Raw genomic sequence first — 16313 nt, forward strand, 5'->3', positions numbered from 1 at the left:
ACAATGTCTTTAACTTAATGTAATACTTATATAATAGATTTACCTTTCTATCCCTATGATATTACAACATTTACCTTGACGATCCTATTAATTGTCTTGTAGTCAAGTTTATATTTTTTTTATTTATAAACCCCTAATTTTCATTAATTTATTATTAATTTAGTCCTAATTATTCATAATTATATATATTTTTATTTATAAACTCTTAATCTATATGCATTGATTATTAATTTAGATCTATTTAATCCTAATTTTATATATGTAAATTATACAATTTATTTCATTGTATTCAACTTAATATATATATATATATATAATAGATTTATCTTTTTATCCTTATGATATTACGAAGTTTACCTTCATGACCCTATTAATTGTTTTATAGTCAAGTTTATATATACATATAGGTATTAGATTAGATGGTCATTCTAACCCTATGATATTATAATATTTATTTTGTAACCCTACAGATTTTTTTAAGGGACGGCCCAACGGTGCCCGTAAGAATTGAATTGTAGAGCTAAAGAGGAGCAGGAGTGACTCGGATAAGATTGTCCTGGGTTAGGGCAACGGCTTGGAAAGCAACTCTCGTTCGACATACGAGACCCTAAGATCATCGGCCAGAAGTTATTGGCCGAAGTCCTATACACGGATCATGATGTATCGATTCGCGGCAGTATTGTGTAAATCAACAGAACAGTTGCTCGAGATTGTTGCTTCCTAATGCTTCTCATTAAATTGTACATGGAAGAATTAAATGGTTTTTGTTTAGTATTGTTGTATTGTTCGATGATTCAATTTTGAAAGTGGAAACAAAGTTTATTATTGTCCAGCTTCCCACTTCCCAGTATGAGTCTCGATGGTTTGCTCAATACGGGCAGAAGCATTAATTAACTCTCTTTTGAAAACAAAATCGGTTTCTTATTCAAGCCAAATGACGAAAATGGATAGTACTTCCTTCCAAAATAGAAATTGAACTTCAAATTCTAGGCAGATCGGTCCCAGTCTGCTCTTGAAAAACATCTATGGAATTTAATCACTGGCAACCTTCCCGCGAAAGACTTCTATGGTATCGCCTTGGTTAACTCCGTTCAATTGGAATGTCTCGTCTTCTACCATCACGCTCTGTTTATGTATAAAGAAATATTCCGCTGGAAGCACAAATCCCTCCATCTCTTGCAACCTCTCAAGTTCGCCTCTTAGCTCTTCCACTTTGTCGGACTTGCTCACTTCGACGATAATCTTCTTGTTCCAGCCCCATGGGAGCACCTTCACTGTCAGTTTCCCAGATCCGCTCCCACTGCCTCCCGAAGACCATACCAGCTGAGGCTTGACAAACACATCAACCTGGACATCATTGATAAGCCCACATTCATATACTGAGAGATTGTCTTGCAGCTCGACATTATAAACCTGGAGCGCCAACCGATCTGCAGGCAAGGATGTCACCCTCGCTTGAATCTTCTCCTTCAGGTCTCTCACCAGATCGTCTCTATTGACTTCCATGAGAAATGGCGTGTGCGATGGAATTCTTATCCGGAGCCTGAGGAAAGTCGGCCCCGACTGAGTGTTGGCAACCTGGAGTTGAATAGAGGAATTTTCTTTTATCCCGAGATACGTTGCCTTACCATCATCATCAAGGACTTCGCCATTGAAAAGCAAGGTCTGACTCGAGACGGGTATCCCACTGGTTGCCTCAATCCTCTCTTTCATATCTCGAACGGTCTCAAAGAAACCAATTTCTATGGAGAAAACCCCCCCATCTGTGGGATCAATGAAGACCTCCATCGCCAATGCAAACTCCAACCCCACAAGTAGCTATACACATAGGTAAAGATCATCCCAAAACTATGCGACTTAAAGTTGCAGGAGGCACAGTTTTTGGCTCTGCAGAGTTTCATAAATTTTCTATTTCAACATCCTTCAATATCATTTGCATTGTTTTCCTCGCAGACATGCATATCAACTGATACAATGCTCACTTTGATTATATTGCTTTGCTGAGTCACATCCTCGAGGAATAATTCCTCAGCAGCATACATAACTCTTCTCGATAAATATTCCAACCCGACAGGAAACAATTTTAATCGCGGCAAACAGAACCTTAGTTCAGATTACAGTTTTCAATTTAGCACCATTTACTAATTAACATCAAATGACAGACTGCGGACCTAACATAGCAGATAATAATACCTAAGTTAAAAGGTTAAGCTGTTTTGGAAAGGTTAAGAATCTTGAAAAGCGTAGAGCTGAACCGGCCGCGGCCAAACTTGACCATACACATCTTTCTTGTTGTATCTCCGGTCCCACGACCACGGGACGTCTGCAGAAGAGCCAAATAAGTATGATAAATAAAAGAAACTAATGTATGGAACCATAGGCTGGACTGAGATTCTGGTCAAGCCTAAAGCCTGAAGAGTTCGGGCTAATTACATCCTCTCCCATGAATGACTCTACAAAGCAGAAGAATAGAACTGGTCAATGGTATAGAATATAACCTTCAGAGGAATATGGCCTCGGGGGAAGTTCATAAGGCACAGGCAATGGAATAACTTCCGAGGATAAGTCGGTTTTCTCACATCCTTGTCCCAGCAAGGTCACGAGTTTTGTTCTCTTCACCTCTGATTCTTCTGAAGGCAAGCCAGTACCCTAAAACCCACAGAAAATTTGAGAAGTCCAGTTGCTAGCTTAAAAGGAAAAAGGAAAAAAGAAAAAACTACATTCGGTGAAATTTACCTTCGATGGAGTGCCTCCATTTGTACAAGAAAATACATGACCTTCTCTTCTCATGGAATTAGGTAAAAATAGCACTCCCAACTGAGAATTTTAGAAGCCATAGAGAAGTTAAAGGGAAGATAACAACATTATAAGCTCGTAACTTGAAAACAAAGGCGACATTGCTGCAATAATTGTACAGAATTGTCGATGTACCTCATAAGAACGAATCATCAACTGAGAGTTGTTCTTCTGAAGGGCACCCCAGGCAGCTTTACTCAGATTTGCCGAAGTCAGCAGTAACCAACTGCTCGGAAAAGGCCAGTCATTGCAGTCACGTAGGATTTAGAAAGTATGAAGAAAGGGTAAAAAAAAAAAAGAGAAAATCAAGGGTCTGGAAATGAATGCTTCGGTACATACGCTAGCTTTTGACCTTTGTAACGTGTATATGTCTTTATATGGGGCATTGCACGACTGAAACAACAGAAAGAAAAATAATTATATTAATAGAAATAAAAATCAGTAAATAGGAAATGAAAATACTGCATAATGAGGGTTGAAGAATTCCACAGAGCTCAGGAGGGAAATAAGGAAAAGAAGTTCATGCTTGAATCAGCAATATAAACTATTGGCACATGCAAAATTGAAAATACGAAGAAATGTGTAATTTTTTAAATGCAACTAAACGAGGAGCTTATAAAAGAGATTATTTTCCAAATAAAGAGACAAATTATTTACCAGCGGCCAGTATGGTTTGCCTTCCATTTCGCCCAATACTTCTTCAAAAATTCCTTCTCAACATTCTTTAGTGGGCCTGGGATGGCATTTCCAGCAGCATAACCCTGGGGTTGCAATCACAAATAGAGGGAGCAAAAGGATTCCCGCAGTTAATAATTCATAGGATGGATTAATGCCTAAAATAAACGATAAAAGATAATATTATATCTTGCTTTTTGATGAAGGTGACATCTTTTGGCCTACGAATGATATGAGGCCAATACCAGTAAGATTGAGCAGCATCATTACCTCTAAAGAACACCGAACATCTTCCACTGTAGGCCATATAATTTGTGGGTCCCCAAGACCAAGAGGTTTTTTATCTTCTGAAGAACCTGCCGACATTGAGGATGCAAGCTCAGCCATCCATTTCTCATCTAATGAACCAAGGGAGGAGAACTGCCAGAACCCACCAAGAGTAAAAGTACATTAAGAACTTATCATTCAAAGGAAACGATAAGGTGGTAAAAAATATGTAAAAGCTCCCTATCTCTCATACCAGGAACAGCTAACGACAAGCCAGCACGGAACTCTAATCTAGTCACGGCCTTAAGCTATGTGGGACTTATAGGAATTAACAGAAAGAAACCTTTGAAAGATTTATGGCTATTCGGTCCATAGAATGGAAAGGAAGTATGTTTCAACAGAATTTCCATCTTGTATGTTATACCATTTTACTTTAGTGCCCTTTCATCGTAGAGGAGAAGGCCATGAGCAAGAGAACTCACATTATAAGTAAGCATTGCATATGGGATTGAGTCTGACCTGATAAATTAGAGGAGCCTTCTGAAACTCTTTATCAAAGGTACACTCTTGAAGCACGCTTCTAAGCTTCATGTGACCCCACTTCTTTAAATTGGGGCCCGTGTGATACCCTGGAACTGATGCAATTAACCTGACCTGCAATCATATATCAGCCAAAAAGAAATTCAGCTGCCTACAAGTTATAATATCTCAGAATGACCCATCACATAAAGAATGAATTTGTAGTTGCAGGAGAAGAAGCCGTACAGCAGCATCTCTATAGTCGAACTTCCTGAAGAAAGATGGGTTGATTGTAAAGTCGCCAACAGATGGTACTTTGATGTTGAATTCAGGGAACTGGAACATTTTCAAAAACCAAAAGGAAGTGAATGAGAACATAGGATACAGAACTTCTAACAATTTCTCACATTTGAGGCCATAAATCCATCACCGGAGAGTTATTCAATTTCGTTGATATCTACCTTCAGCGTAGTAAGATAATCAACTAAATCATCTTCAAACCCGCAGCCTTTCTTTGGACTGTTCTGATCCTTCCAGGGAAAGTCTTGCATCCACAAGCCTTGACTTTTATTGTTCCAGTCCACATATATCAAATTCGCGGTATGCACAATAACCCGAACTCCTCTTGGGTAGACTAGAAGCATGGCCTTTGAATGGTGCGTTCCATATGAAATAGGCAGCGGAGGTTTGTGAAGAATCCAATTCGCAGGCTTTCTTCTCTAAGGCAAGAATAATGACTACAACAATTGAATTCTTCACATAATGCAAATGAGACTTGAAGAAAAGGCAAAGACGTAAATATGCTGTCTAGTAACCTTCATATGATCGAGAGTGCCGTCACCCTCCCCGTGAACAACCAGTACATGGGGAACTTTTGCAAGAGCAGGACATGCTACATTAGCAAAAATCGAGCATCAAAAACTCAGAAGTCTTGATAAAATGAAAAAGAAAAAAAATCACACAAAGACTTTCTAAAACAATTATTTTACACTGATGTAATTCCAACTTCCAATTGTTGGCTCTTTTTGGTCACATGTGAACAAAATGGGACCTAAATCAATCAATTGTTTTAGACTGGGTAAGTCTAAGGAAGAATATTCCCTGAAGGAGGGCTACCAACAATCAAAATTGCGATAAGGTTTCCCAAAGGCAGCCTTCATGTTCACTATTAGTTAAGAATTAAGTCATGGGGATAGTGAGTGATGAGAATCCTAACGGATTATCGTTCAGCAATAACAAAGATGAAACTGATGAGTACATGCTCAGATTGGTCGGGCCTAGGAGAGGCAAATGGAAGCAGCTATAAATTCTCTCTTTTGGCTAGAGACTGACTGCATTTATAGGAAATGGAAGATCGTATTAATAAAAATCTTATTTTGAGGAACTCACCAGGTATCAACCAATCAATGTCCACCATGTAATTTGAAAGGATAGAGAGAACAATATCCCCCTGCAAGAGGAAATGTGATCAAACAAGGAATCACCATTTGCATGTATGTGTAGATAATTTTCCGAAATATCTTCATCAAACATTAAAAAAAAAAGAACAGAATGAATTAGAAGAAAATGCCTTCAACTACTGCTGCACATAAACCCATGATTTTTATAGGATCATTAACTTTAAGGACAATAATGAGGGGCATGAAATGGCGTTTTGGTCGACCTCTTACCTGTATAACATCACTTATAGAAACAGCAGAGGTATTTGCCCACGTAGGAAGACCTTGAACTCGCATGAGCTGAAAGGTCAGCGGTAACTTTTCTTTGGGAATATTAAAGTGACGAAGAGCCTCCACATCACTAACTTCCATTTTAGCCTATATATCACATGTAAAGATCTAAAGTCAGAAAGTATCCTTCTTTCCAAAGGATAGAGTGCAAACTTCGTGGCATCGAGGAGACATATTAATAAGTAGAAAACAAAGCTGAAGGTGGATGCAACAAAATAGATACCTGAGAGTTCTGACCAGCATGCTGATTTTGGGTTTCTTCTCGAACTCTCTTCCTACTCGAGTCCTCGAGTTCAGAGGGCCTTTTCCCACCATTAGAAGAAACACTCCTACTAGAGTCCTCTCTACAACCATTTATATCCCTACCTAACACTTCATACCTGAAGAAGTGATGCCCAGGAATCAACTCTATGACACACCCGGGTCTAACATCCGCCTTTTCTTGACTACCAATCTTCTTCCTTTCTTTACCTGTATTGATTACAACCGGGTTCGACCCTTCCTACAATTCCATCCACATAACAGCATGAGCCGATATCAAAATGAAGGGACTGCTTGGTTTTGGAGAACCATCCCACTTCTTCCTATTCCAAAATTGAAACTTTGCATGCTCTCGGTTACCATCTTCTCAACCAAAAACAGCCTTTTTCTTAAACGGGCAAACATAGATTGAACAAAAATGCAATTTGAAGAGAGAAATTGAACAAAAAACTATGCCATTCCTCTCTATCAGAGTAAGAGACAGAGCATTACCACGCATAAGGAAGCAGACCCATCGCTAGAGGCGGTCAAGGTAAAATGCTTGCGGCTGAGTCTCTTGTCCGGTAAAGGTAGAACATTGCGTCCGATGACGTTGGGGCCTTCAGAGATGGGAACTTTGGGGATCGCAGAGTTCTCCTCTAGGGTTTCTGTGAGCGGGACCAGAGACCCAATCTTCCTCGCCATGCCCAAGAAACGCATCGTGTCAATGTAACCATTGAACAACGCACTACAAGAATTTGAGAGAGGGGTGTCGGAGTTTCCGGGTTGTTTACCTGCGAGAGAGCCATTCCTATGCGGTTGCCAGCAAAGATTGAAGCTTTAGGCGGTGTGATGAAGAAGATGAAGAAGAAGAAGTGGGGTTCATGTCCGGGGGAGGAGCCCAAAGGCGACGGTCGTCGCCCAGTTCGCCATTGCAGAGTGCGGTGGTCTGAGCTGAGACTCAGAGCTGACACTCTCTTGGGTGGCTGACACTCGGACCGAAGATTCTCTCCTGGGAACCGTTTTGAGAAAGTCCGTAGAACCGGTGAAAAAATGTCAAATGTTGTTCGGTTTGTCCGTGCTCGTGGAAATTCCGTTCAGGAGAATCATATCATATACCTCTTGATTAGAGGTGAAGATACGGCCCTAATAGTTTTTCAAGTAGCAAACCAGAAAGGACAGGCTCTTAGAAGTTCTATTTACGAGAATCAACTTCTTATTGATTATTATCGTTGAGGATACAACCCTCGTAAAAATCCCACTTACGAGAATTGAATATTTCTTGATCGAGGATGCGAATCTACCTCTCTTTCAAGTAGCAAATTTAAGGATGAAATCCAGAGATTGATCGAATGGATTCTGACACCGACATCGACTGGGGAGGTTGGCAGAGGAGGATTTGAAGATTTCAGGAAAAAGAATGGATCCACTGATGGGTTTGTGATCTGATGCGAAAGTGGATGAAGGCTGAAATTTTAGACTGCATTTTCGACATAGCATAATCTTGGTCAGTATATGATCCCAATTAATCAGTCACTTCGCTTCAACGTGTTCAGGTCCCAGCTGGATTGAAATGTTCGACTTGTCAAAACTCAAGCATATCAATTCCTTTTCTCCGGCAGAGGCATTCCACATCTAGATTATTCGTGCAACATAATGATTAACATCTCATTGTCCGGTGAAGTACCACGTTGAGATCCTTAGGAGAATCCGACCCTCAACAACCATTTTCATGTCCCTAATCAAAACCTAATGATAACAAAATAAATTCAGAACAAATAAGAGCAATAAGGCTTACGGATTTTTTGATAGACAATGATTCAATGAACATGAGATAACACTGATGAGAGTTCAGCAAACATCCATATTTCCTATTAGGGGGTCGTGACCCCAATAGTTCTTACATAGGCAAAACTCGTATAGGCTCGAGCAAATGTTTCCAGTATTATGATATCTTTCGGGAAAAACTCGACACTATGAGAGTAGCAGAAGGACTAGGAAACATAAGCTAACTGTTCCAGTTGTACTCCATCACTTAAAAGGGTCTACTATGGCTTTGTATAAAACGTATTTAAGTTTGTCACACACTCTCTGACCTGATTAGGCAGAAGACGCAGAATAAAATGACAAGTTATTGCCACGAGGATTTAGTTGTCAAAAATCAGAGGAGACCGCCAATGGAACAAAAAAGCTGCTATCTCCTGCGTTTTGATTCTTTCCGCATTTCTGTCAGGTAATTCTCCAGGTTCCCTTTCTCCCATAGACGTCTGTGCACGAGATCTTCCTTCATCGATTCATCTAGCCATATACAATAACCATAACTTCAGGAACACTCAGCGAGAAGGGCAAATAAGCCACTAAAATTGGAAAATTTCCTCTAGAAAGCAAAAGCTGATCGCATTAATCCATGCAAAGAGCACGGACTATCAGGTCCAGTAATTTCATATCCCACTGACAAGTGACTATAGAATATTACCTAAAGAGCTCCATGCATCGACGGGGACTCTGAGAGCCCTTTGCGTCAGGTGAGCAGCATCTTCCCAAGAATATGGAGCTTTTTTAACCTGGTACCTCCAGAACCAAGATCCATACCATAAAAACAACTACATAAACAAAGAATTGTCAGGAAAGGATCTAAGTCACAATGATGGCTGAAGTAGAAATTCCTGAAATTAAGAAATTTCGATGTATTACCTTTGCTAAAGCATAAGGTAGGAGTATGAATTGTACACCGATGAGGTTCCAAAAGCGAGGCTTCTCAGCCCCCTTAATGTCCAAATTGAGCTCTTTGCTGAGTTCTTCTTCCACTTTCCTGCAATCATATTTCCACCATCTTAGTTACAAGAAAAGGCCTAAAAGCTCTTAATCTAAAGATCGCTAATAGCATCAGCATATTATTCTCTCTCTAATGTGAAAGATTAACAAGAGTCATACTTATCCATCTGCTTTGAATTTTTCTTCTTGCTCGTTGTTCCTCCACTGCGCTCAAGCACCAGAGCTCGTAGTCTGTTCTTGTAAGCTGGTGTGTTTTTGACCATTGCTACAGCCTATAAGAAGCAAGCTTGAGCTAAGAAAGAAGTATCACTACTAAGTGTCCATTGGATGTACAAGGAAACATAAGCCACAATAACAAAAACTCTCCACAAGACATCAAACTTTGGTCTGAATGGTAAAATATATAACCTGAACTGCAGTAGAAATTAACTAATAGCAGTCTGACATTCAAATACCAGAATAGTTATGACTTCATGAGTGAGAGAGACGGGAAGTACTTTAATACCTGATCATACCTTGTCTTTTGGTTTAGATATTGAAATCCCGAGAGAATGAGAAGTAGCCCAACAAGAACTGCCCGAGGATCCTAAACAAAGCACAAGATGAACTATAAGAGAAATTTTCCCTGGAAGGGTATAAAGACAGAATGTTTATTAGGTCAGGAATGTTCTTACCGTTTTATGGCCATAATATGCTTGATAATACCTGGCTGTGTTGTAAAACACCTAATATAAGATAACAGAATTAGGATCTTCTACCGCAGCATATAAATATATATATCTATATATACTCCGGGAACTAAAATTTTCGCCGCCTGAACCGATTAACTTCTGATTTCTCAGTCCACGAAACAGAGCAAATTTGCATAACAAAGCTCGAGGTTCACCTCCTCAGGGTGTGCAATCGCGTAATCGTATTGCTCGCGAGTGGCTTCATCTTTCAAAATCTGAACCTCCAAAAATCAGCTAGATCATTAATCAAAGCGATTGAGACACACTTAGCCTTAAGATTATGCATTACAATAGAAGTTCAGGTAGTGACCTCATAAGCAGTGGCAATCTTCACAAAGCGCTTCCTCGAATCCGGATCGGGATTCTTATCAGGGTGGCTGGAATCAACCAAATCAGGAAGATTCAAAATTGCAATTTTGGAGATAAAATCGGAGTGAAATTCATCAGAGGGAAGTGAATTGGGCGAGCTTACTATTTCAAGGAGAGCTTGTAGTAGGCCTTCTTGATCTCCGACGCATTAGCTGTCTGTGAAACCCTAAAATTGGAGGACGAAACGGTTAGTTGGAGCTCGGCAGAGCAATAACAATGGTGTGGAAGGGAGGAGATCAGAGGCGCAGAGCTGACCCGAGCAGATCGTAGCAGTCGTCTTCGTCACAGTAAATGGCTACAGACGGGACGGCGAGGAGGCAGATGACGAGGAACGATGCAGCACTGCACCACCTGATGTGCCCCACCGGCGGCGCCATTGTCTGCCGTTCCAATGGTGTCTTCGCCCGCCGTTGGTTTTCTCCGGTAATGATGAGCCTCCTTCCATGTCTTTGCGTGGAAGTTCACAGTTTCAGAATATGAATTTACAAAATTGCCCTCATTTGACCCTCGCGGTCAACGCTTCTGCTTTTGTAATTTCTCGTGGGCCATCGTAAATGGGCTCGGCTTTATACGGCCTTGATCTGCTAATATTAATCGGGTAGCCTCAGCCCGTAAAATCCCGATGCCTCTATCTATTTTTCGACTTCCAAAGGAGCCCCGTGCGCCTAGTAAGAAACCGGGGAAGGGGAGAAAAAGAGACATGGGAGATTCCACCGATGAGAATCACATTTAAAAATTTTGCTAAAGACAAATCTGTGCAAGCTACGCTCAAAGCGTACTATACCTTTTTAGTCCGGTTTTTCCCTATCGGGCACCTTGGGGCCCCTGACGAGTTGATCTCATTAGCATTGAATTCAAGTCTTTGTGAACCATTGAATCGATGTGTACTTTGATGATTTTAGAGCACATAACACGAGTGTACCAAAGATGGATTACACATTTTACAATTATGTAAGTTACTAAAAATCGAGTGTATTCCACTAATATTTCACGCGATTTCTTTTAAAGATACGATGACTCATTTTAAACTAGGACATTGACACATTCTATTTCAAGAATAGAGGCATCTCCTTTAGGTTTCCAAAAGGATACTAAGGCTGCGTTTGGTTTGGGAGTTGAATTTTGATTTTAATTGGTTGATTTTGATTTTAATTGGGTTGTAATGATTATGGTGTTGAATTATGAGAAAAAAATGTGAAAAAGTAATGAATAGTTATGAAAATTTAATATTAAAAATTAAATTGAATATAATAGAGTTGTATGTAGATTTATATATGGGACCCACTTTTTTACTTTGAAGATTTAAATAGTTGATTTTTGTTGTGTAGTGAGTAGAGTTAAAGTTAAAGTTAGAATCTTAAAATCAGATCCTCAAAACAAACGGAGCATAACATTTTTTCAGTCATCCTTGTCATTAAAGCATTCCCTCAAGGCTACAATCACGTCTCCTTAAAGTAACATAAATGGGGTACTTATGGCAGCTTTCAAGCACTTGCAAACATACTCTTACATGTAGAATTGATGAATGAGGTAGTCTTATGTCCCTAATCAACGAAAATCCAAAAGCAATAGGTCTCGAACAAGAAATCAAAGCTAAGTGCCACTAAATTACATGTACCATTGCAGTATTTGGAACTCAATAAATTATATCGTTTCATTCACTATATAAGCACAACGGACAGTATAACTTCAACCATCGTAAAATGAAGATAATGTTACAAATAGACTCCAGAGATCATAAGTACTCTGCAAGAATTGCGAAATTGTGCAGCAAGACATAAAATAACTGTCCAAATCCTCTCAGGTGCAACCCACTTCGGAATAGTTTCACACTAACCATCAACTGAAAGCTGAAAGCAACATAGCTTGAACAGCAGACGAGATGCATAAGACATTCAATCGGCTGCTCAGATCAAAATTCTGAGATTCTCTCCAGAAGACCGAATGTGAGAGTAAGTTCACCAATTAGATCATGACTAGCATCACCATATGATCCCTCATATTGCATCGATTGTTTTCCCTCACCAGATATACCTGATGTAAGTAAAGAAAAACAAATTAACAGACAAGAGTACGGAATTAGTATTCATCAATCTTGGGTTTCCTTTCATCTCCTAAAAAGAAAAACCCTGTCGGCATTATACCATTCTCGTTTTCCACCAATAAATACCAAATTGACTAACTCATCAGTTATAAGCAAGATAATAGACTGGCTCGAGGAGTTGCAGAGTAGCGGATGATACCTTCGGCAGAAATCAGTCACATATCGTGAACTGTTGTAAAGGATGAACCACATCAACACGATCACCAAAATATCTAATCAAGTTAAGGAATCATGAGGAAAAAAGGGGGCAGAAATAAATAGGCAAATAACTTCATATCTCGGAAATGCTAATTGTTTTACTAAGGCGGCAAACTATTCGACAGAGACTCTGCCAGGGCCAAAGTAAAGCAGAGGAATATATGCACTTAGTCGAAGTAAACCATAAATGCCGGGGAGCACAAATGTGACAACCTGCCTCAAATTAAAAGCATCAGATAGATCAGCCGTGCATATCTATGTCCTGTAAAGGGACGATAGAGATAAAAGTAAAAAAGATACTGAACAGACAACGCTCCCACCAATCCAGCATGTAGAGCCCGAAAGTGACATTGTAGAGGTAGATCTTGCGCTGAATCCAATTCATCTTTCTTATCCCTTCTTCGCCTCCTGCAATAATCAGAACAGGGATGATGACATCGGACCCAAGCTGAGAACAAACAGTGCAATTATAGTTCAATTCCCCACGTAATATCAATTCCACAGCATCAGTGGTCAACTTTCTTCTAATAGGTAGTATCAGAATAAACCGGATAGAGACTCTCTACCCCAATAAATGAGTTTTCCTCCGTTTTGAGCTCCTAGTCTTATCAAAGAATAATAGAAACTGGAAGCTGCACCGGTTCTTGCAGTAGCCAAGCTCAAGAGCTTTAACACGGACAACACGAAAACCTGATCTGAACTCATTTCTACATTAAGGATCCGTGGCATTTACCTAACCAGAAGCTCAGCAACCGGACACCCATAACTTCCACCGGATTTTAAAAACATACAGACGATGAACAAGACCCAAATTTCGAGCTAACCCATCAATTCTTCCTTGAAAACAATCACAACATATGCTGAGAATCTATGACATCAGAACAACCTAAACCAATTTGAGATTCCAACAAGGTCCTTCACATAATTTGCCAGAAAAGTCCAGATTTTTACAAACATTCACAAAGTAATCCTGTCAAAGGAGAAAACTTTAACCCCTAAAGTCAGACTGGACACCTCGGGAGAAACGGGATAACCTGAATTGATTTGTTTCTGCAAAGTTTTCGAGCAAATCACCGACAAAGAGAATGAATTTCTGGCTACAGGGAAGGGCAGTAATTGAGGAGATCAAACCAACATCAAGAGAATCAATCTCGCATGGCAACAGGTATTGAATCCGGAGAAGCAGACCGGGGAATCAAACCTAATGTGAAGACGTCTGAACGTGAGAGGAGATTGCCTTACCTGAGCTGTTGTCGGGACAGATCCACGAACAGAGAGAAGGAGTCAGCTGCGACTGCCTGAAAAATAATTGCTTTTATTTCCCAATGCCAGAAGAAGGGAAAAATGGAAAATAGGATATCTACGCATTTAAATTTATTTTAGTCCTTGTCTTTCTTTTCAAATTGTTTACATATTATACTTTTAAACATCTTTTCGTTTTAGCCTTTTTCTTAGTTCTTTTTTCTAATTAAACTAGTCTCTGTCTACCGTACATTGAACGGGTTACATATTAAAACTTTCTTTTTAAAAAGTAATTTCAATTAGTACTTGTATTTTCAAATAGTAATCTTCAATTTTTTTTGGTTAAAAATTAGAATATGTTAATCATCATTATATAAGGTGGTCATATAAGTTCTTATAATAATAATTAAGTTAATTGTTACAAATTCGTTTCATTGGCTCCACTGATCAGATAGCGGATGGCTCACCAAAGGGTAATCTTTCTCGTGGTTCTCACTTATTTGATCCAAGCTGCACGTGGCCCACTCCCTGTACAGCTTGCAGGGGAGTAATAGCGTTATAGATGATTCTCGATGATCAGTAATTATATCTATCAGCACCCAATTTTGGTTCACCGGCTCCAGAGGGGCAAAATCGTCATTTTTGCCACCCGTGAGGGTAGTATTTCTAATTAATTACTCGAGTGTTCACGACTTTTCGGAGATAGCACATTTTCTTAATCTAACACCAATTTTATGATTTTTCAAAAAATAATACTATTTTGGACGTTTTCGAATTTCGCGTACATCGACGTCAATTTTCAAAATCCTGGACAAAATTCGAGATTGAAAATAATTTTATCGCATAATATCGATCAACGAATTTTTCTGAGCATGATGGCGGTCTCGAATTATTTTTCCGACGTCCGATTAAGAAGACAGAATTTTCAATTTGTACGCGCGTTGAATTCAAAAAAAAAATCGAATCAGAGCCGGTCAGAAGTCAGACGACTTCTAACCATTGCTTGACTCTTTTGCCCCCATTCCCTGTTCTTCTTCTTCCTCTTTTCTTTCCTTTTTCTTTTCTTCTTCTCCTCCTCCTCTTCCTCCCTGCCGTGACGAACCGAGCCTGTTGCGCCTCCTGACTCGAGCCTAACCCCCTTCTGCACACGCCAACTTCTTCCTCTGCACATGCCAACGGCTTCCGTGCACGCCAACTCTCTCTCTCTCTCTCCTGATTGGAAAACCCGCAGCTCATGGAGAAAGAAAAAGGGGGCAGCTGGAACTCAAAAAAAAAAAAGGGACCTCTCGGCTCGAACTCCCTCAGCTCACAGACGCCAACTCCTCTCTCTCTCGCTCTCTCTCTCTCTCGGTGTTGGAAAAAAAAGAAGAAAAAACCGGCAGCTCTCCCATTAGCCCACAGCTCGCTCTCGCTCCAATACCCCCAGCTCGTCCGAACCCCCTAACTCGGAACTCATCTTTTTTCCCTCGGCTGGACCCGCTACCCTTAGCTCCCACGAACACCCTCCCTCAGCTCATGCATTTTTCCCCGATTCGAAACTCGCCCCCCAATTCTCCCATTCGCCCTTAGCTCCCACGCTCACAACTCCCAGCACCCTCTCTCTCGGCTCGGTCCATCGACTCCAAGGGGGGCAAAATTATCATTTCCCAATTTATCACATTTTCTTAAAAAAAGAAAAAAGAAAGGGTCAAGTCGGTCAGAACCGGTCAGAGCCGGTCTGACCGACAAGACGGATGGGCAGGGTCGGTCAGAACTGATCTGACCGACCGCTGCACCAAAAAAAAAAAAAGAGTCAAACGAAGTTTGACTTTCCCTGTTCTTCTTCCTGCCTTTCCTCTTCTGCACTTCCGTTGATTTCGTCTTCGAGGAAGGTAACTCTCCGCGGATTCTCCAGGGATTCGCCAGATTCCCCTCAACGGCCGAAAAGGAAAAAATAAACCCTAGCTCTCCTTCTCTGGCTCGCTCTGGTTGGGATGGATTTTTAAGGAAGATTCGGCAATTCACAAAAAAAAAGAAAGGAGAAAAAAGATCCCCAAAGCTCAGAATTATCTCTGGAAGAAAAAAAAATCGGCAGCTTGAACACTAAGCCCCTTGCTCGCAGACGAACGACGACAGCTCGAACTCGGGCGCCCCTCAGCTCGCAGACGTACGCCCCTCAGCTCACGAACGAACGACCCCCAGCTCGAGGACGAACGATCCTCAGCTCGAGTTTTTCTGACCCGCAGCTTCCCCCGCAACCGTCGGCTCCCACACCGATTTCGTCCTCAGATCCAAACGCTCCTCGTAGCTCCCGCTCCACCCGAGCTCCCCGTCGCGCGAGCCTCCTCCATCGAACCGCCCGGACCACTCCTCTTCTCCTCTTTGTTTCCGTTCTTTTTCTGCTAACCGGGTCAACTCCTCTCCGGGGCAGCGCAGGTAGCAACCCGATCCGGACCCAGCGGACCAGTCCAGATCCAGTGCCCAGTCCAGATCTCGGCGGCCCAGCCCAGCGGCTCACCAGCCCAGCACGGTCCAGTTGCAGCAAACTCAGTCCAGCAGTCAGCCCGGCCCAGCAACGGCCTGATTCGGCCCAGCCCGAATTCCAGCGGCAGCCCGCCAGTGTCGCCCCTGTCAGCCCAGTCCAGCCCTTCGGTCCAGTCCAGCCCTTCGGCCCAGTTCGACCCATTC

At 41.1% G+C, this 16313-nt stretch overlaps 4 protein-coding genes across 5 annotated transcripts; all 4 read right to left on the reverse strand.

The window, feature by feature from the left end:
• Positions 1 to 1032: 1032 nt before the first annotated feature.
• On the reverse strand, positions 1033 to 1788 carry LOC116209145 (ubiquitin domain-containing protein 7SL RNA1-like). The gene has a single exon (XM_031542701.1). The coding sequence runs from the start codon at positions 1786 to 1788 to the stop codon at positions 1033 to 1035; it is 756 nt and encodes a 251-aa protein (XP_031398561.1).
• A 90-nt stretch (positions 1789 to 1878) lies between these two features.
• LOC116208014 (tyrosyl-DNA phosphodiesterase 1) lies at positions 1879 to 7332 on the reverse strand. 2 transcript variants are annotated; one of them, XM_031541183.1, is made up of 16 exons: positions 7022 to 7332; positions 6741 to 6920; positions 6211 to 6489; positions 5928 to 6074; positions 5647 to 5707; positions 5073 to 5149; positions 4719 to 4976; positions 4504 to 4593; positions 4258 to 4392; positions 3742 to 3891; positions 3454 to 3557; positions 3136 to 3189; positions 2932 to 3022; positions 2737 to 2817; positions 2499 to 2649; positions 1879 to 2323 (listed from the first exon to the last, which is right to left on the reverse strand). In XM_031541183.1, exons 1-16 carry the CDS (start codon positions 7034 to 7036, stop codon positions 2226 to 2228), a joined length of 1971 nt encoding a protein of 656 aa, XP_031397043.1. In that variant the 5' UTR covers positions 7037 to 7332; the 3' UTR covers positions 1879 to 2225. The 2 variants fall into 2 exon arrangements, with proteins under 2 accessions (XP_031397043.1, XP_031397042.1); XM_031541182.1 differs by lacking the exon at positions 7022 to 7332 and having other exon boundaries at positions 6741 to 7017.
• Positions 7333 to 8043: 711 nt separating this feature from the next.
• On the reverse strand, positions 8044 to 10538 carry LOC116208015 (chaperone protein dnaJ 50). The gene is made up of 10 exons (XM_031541184.1): positions 10358 to 10538; positions 10206 to 10268; positions 10044 to 10110; positions 9889 to 9948; positions 9677 to 9727; positions 9508 to 9588; positions 9162 to 9274; positions 8922 to 9039; positions 8704 to 8830; positions 8044 to 8525 (listed from the first exon to the last, which is right to left on the reverse strand). Exons 1-10 carry the CDS (start codon positions 10477 to 10479, stop codon positions 8422 to 8424), a joined length of 906 nt encoding a protein of 301 aa, XP_031397044.1. The 5' UTR covers positions 10480 to 10538; the 3' UTR covers positions 8044 to 8421.
• Positions 10539 to 11689: 1151 nt separating this feature from the next.
• Positions 11690 to 13798, reverse strand: LOC116206720. The gene is made up of 4 exons (XM_031539516.1): positions 13647 to 13798; positions 12705 to 12812; positions 12346 to 12418; positions 11690 to 12136 (listed from the first exon to the last, which is right to left on the reverse strand). The coding sequence occupies exons 2-4, from the start codon at positions 12787 to 12789 to the stop codon at positions 12124 to 12126; spliced, it is 171 nt and encodes a 56-aa protein (XP_031395376.1). The 5' UTR covers positions 12790 to 12812; positions 13647 to 13798; the 3' UTR covers positions 11690 to 12123.
• Between the last annotated feature and the right edge of the window lie 2515 nt (positions 13799 to 16313).

This window comes from Punica granatum, chromosome 5 (assembly GCF_007655135.1).
Source record: "Punica granatum isolate Tunisia-2019 chromosome 5, ASM765513v2, whole genome shotgun sequence".
In the NCBI taxonomy this organism is placed as follows: Eukaryota; Viridiplantae; Streptophyta; class Magnoliopsida; order Myrtales; family Lythraceae; genus Punica; species Punica granatum.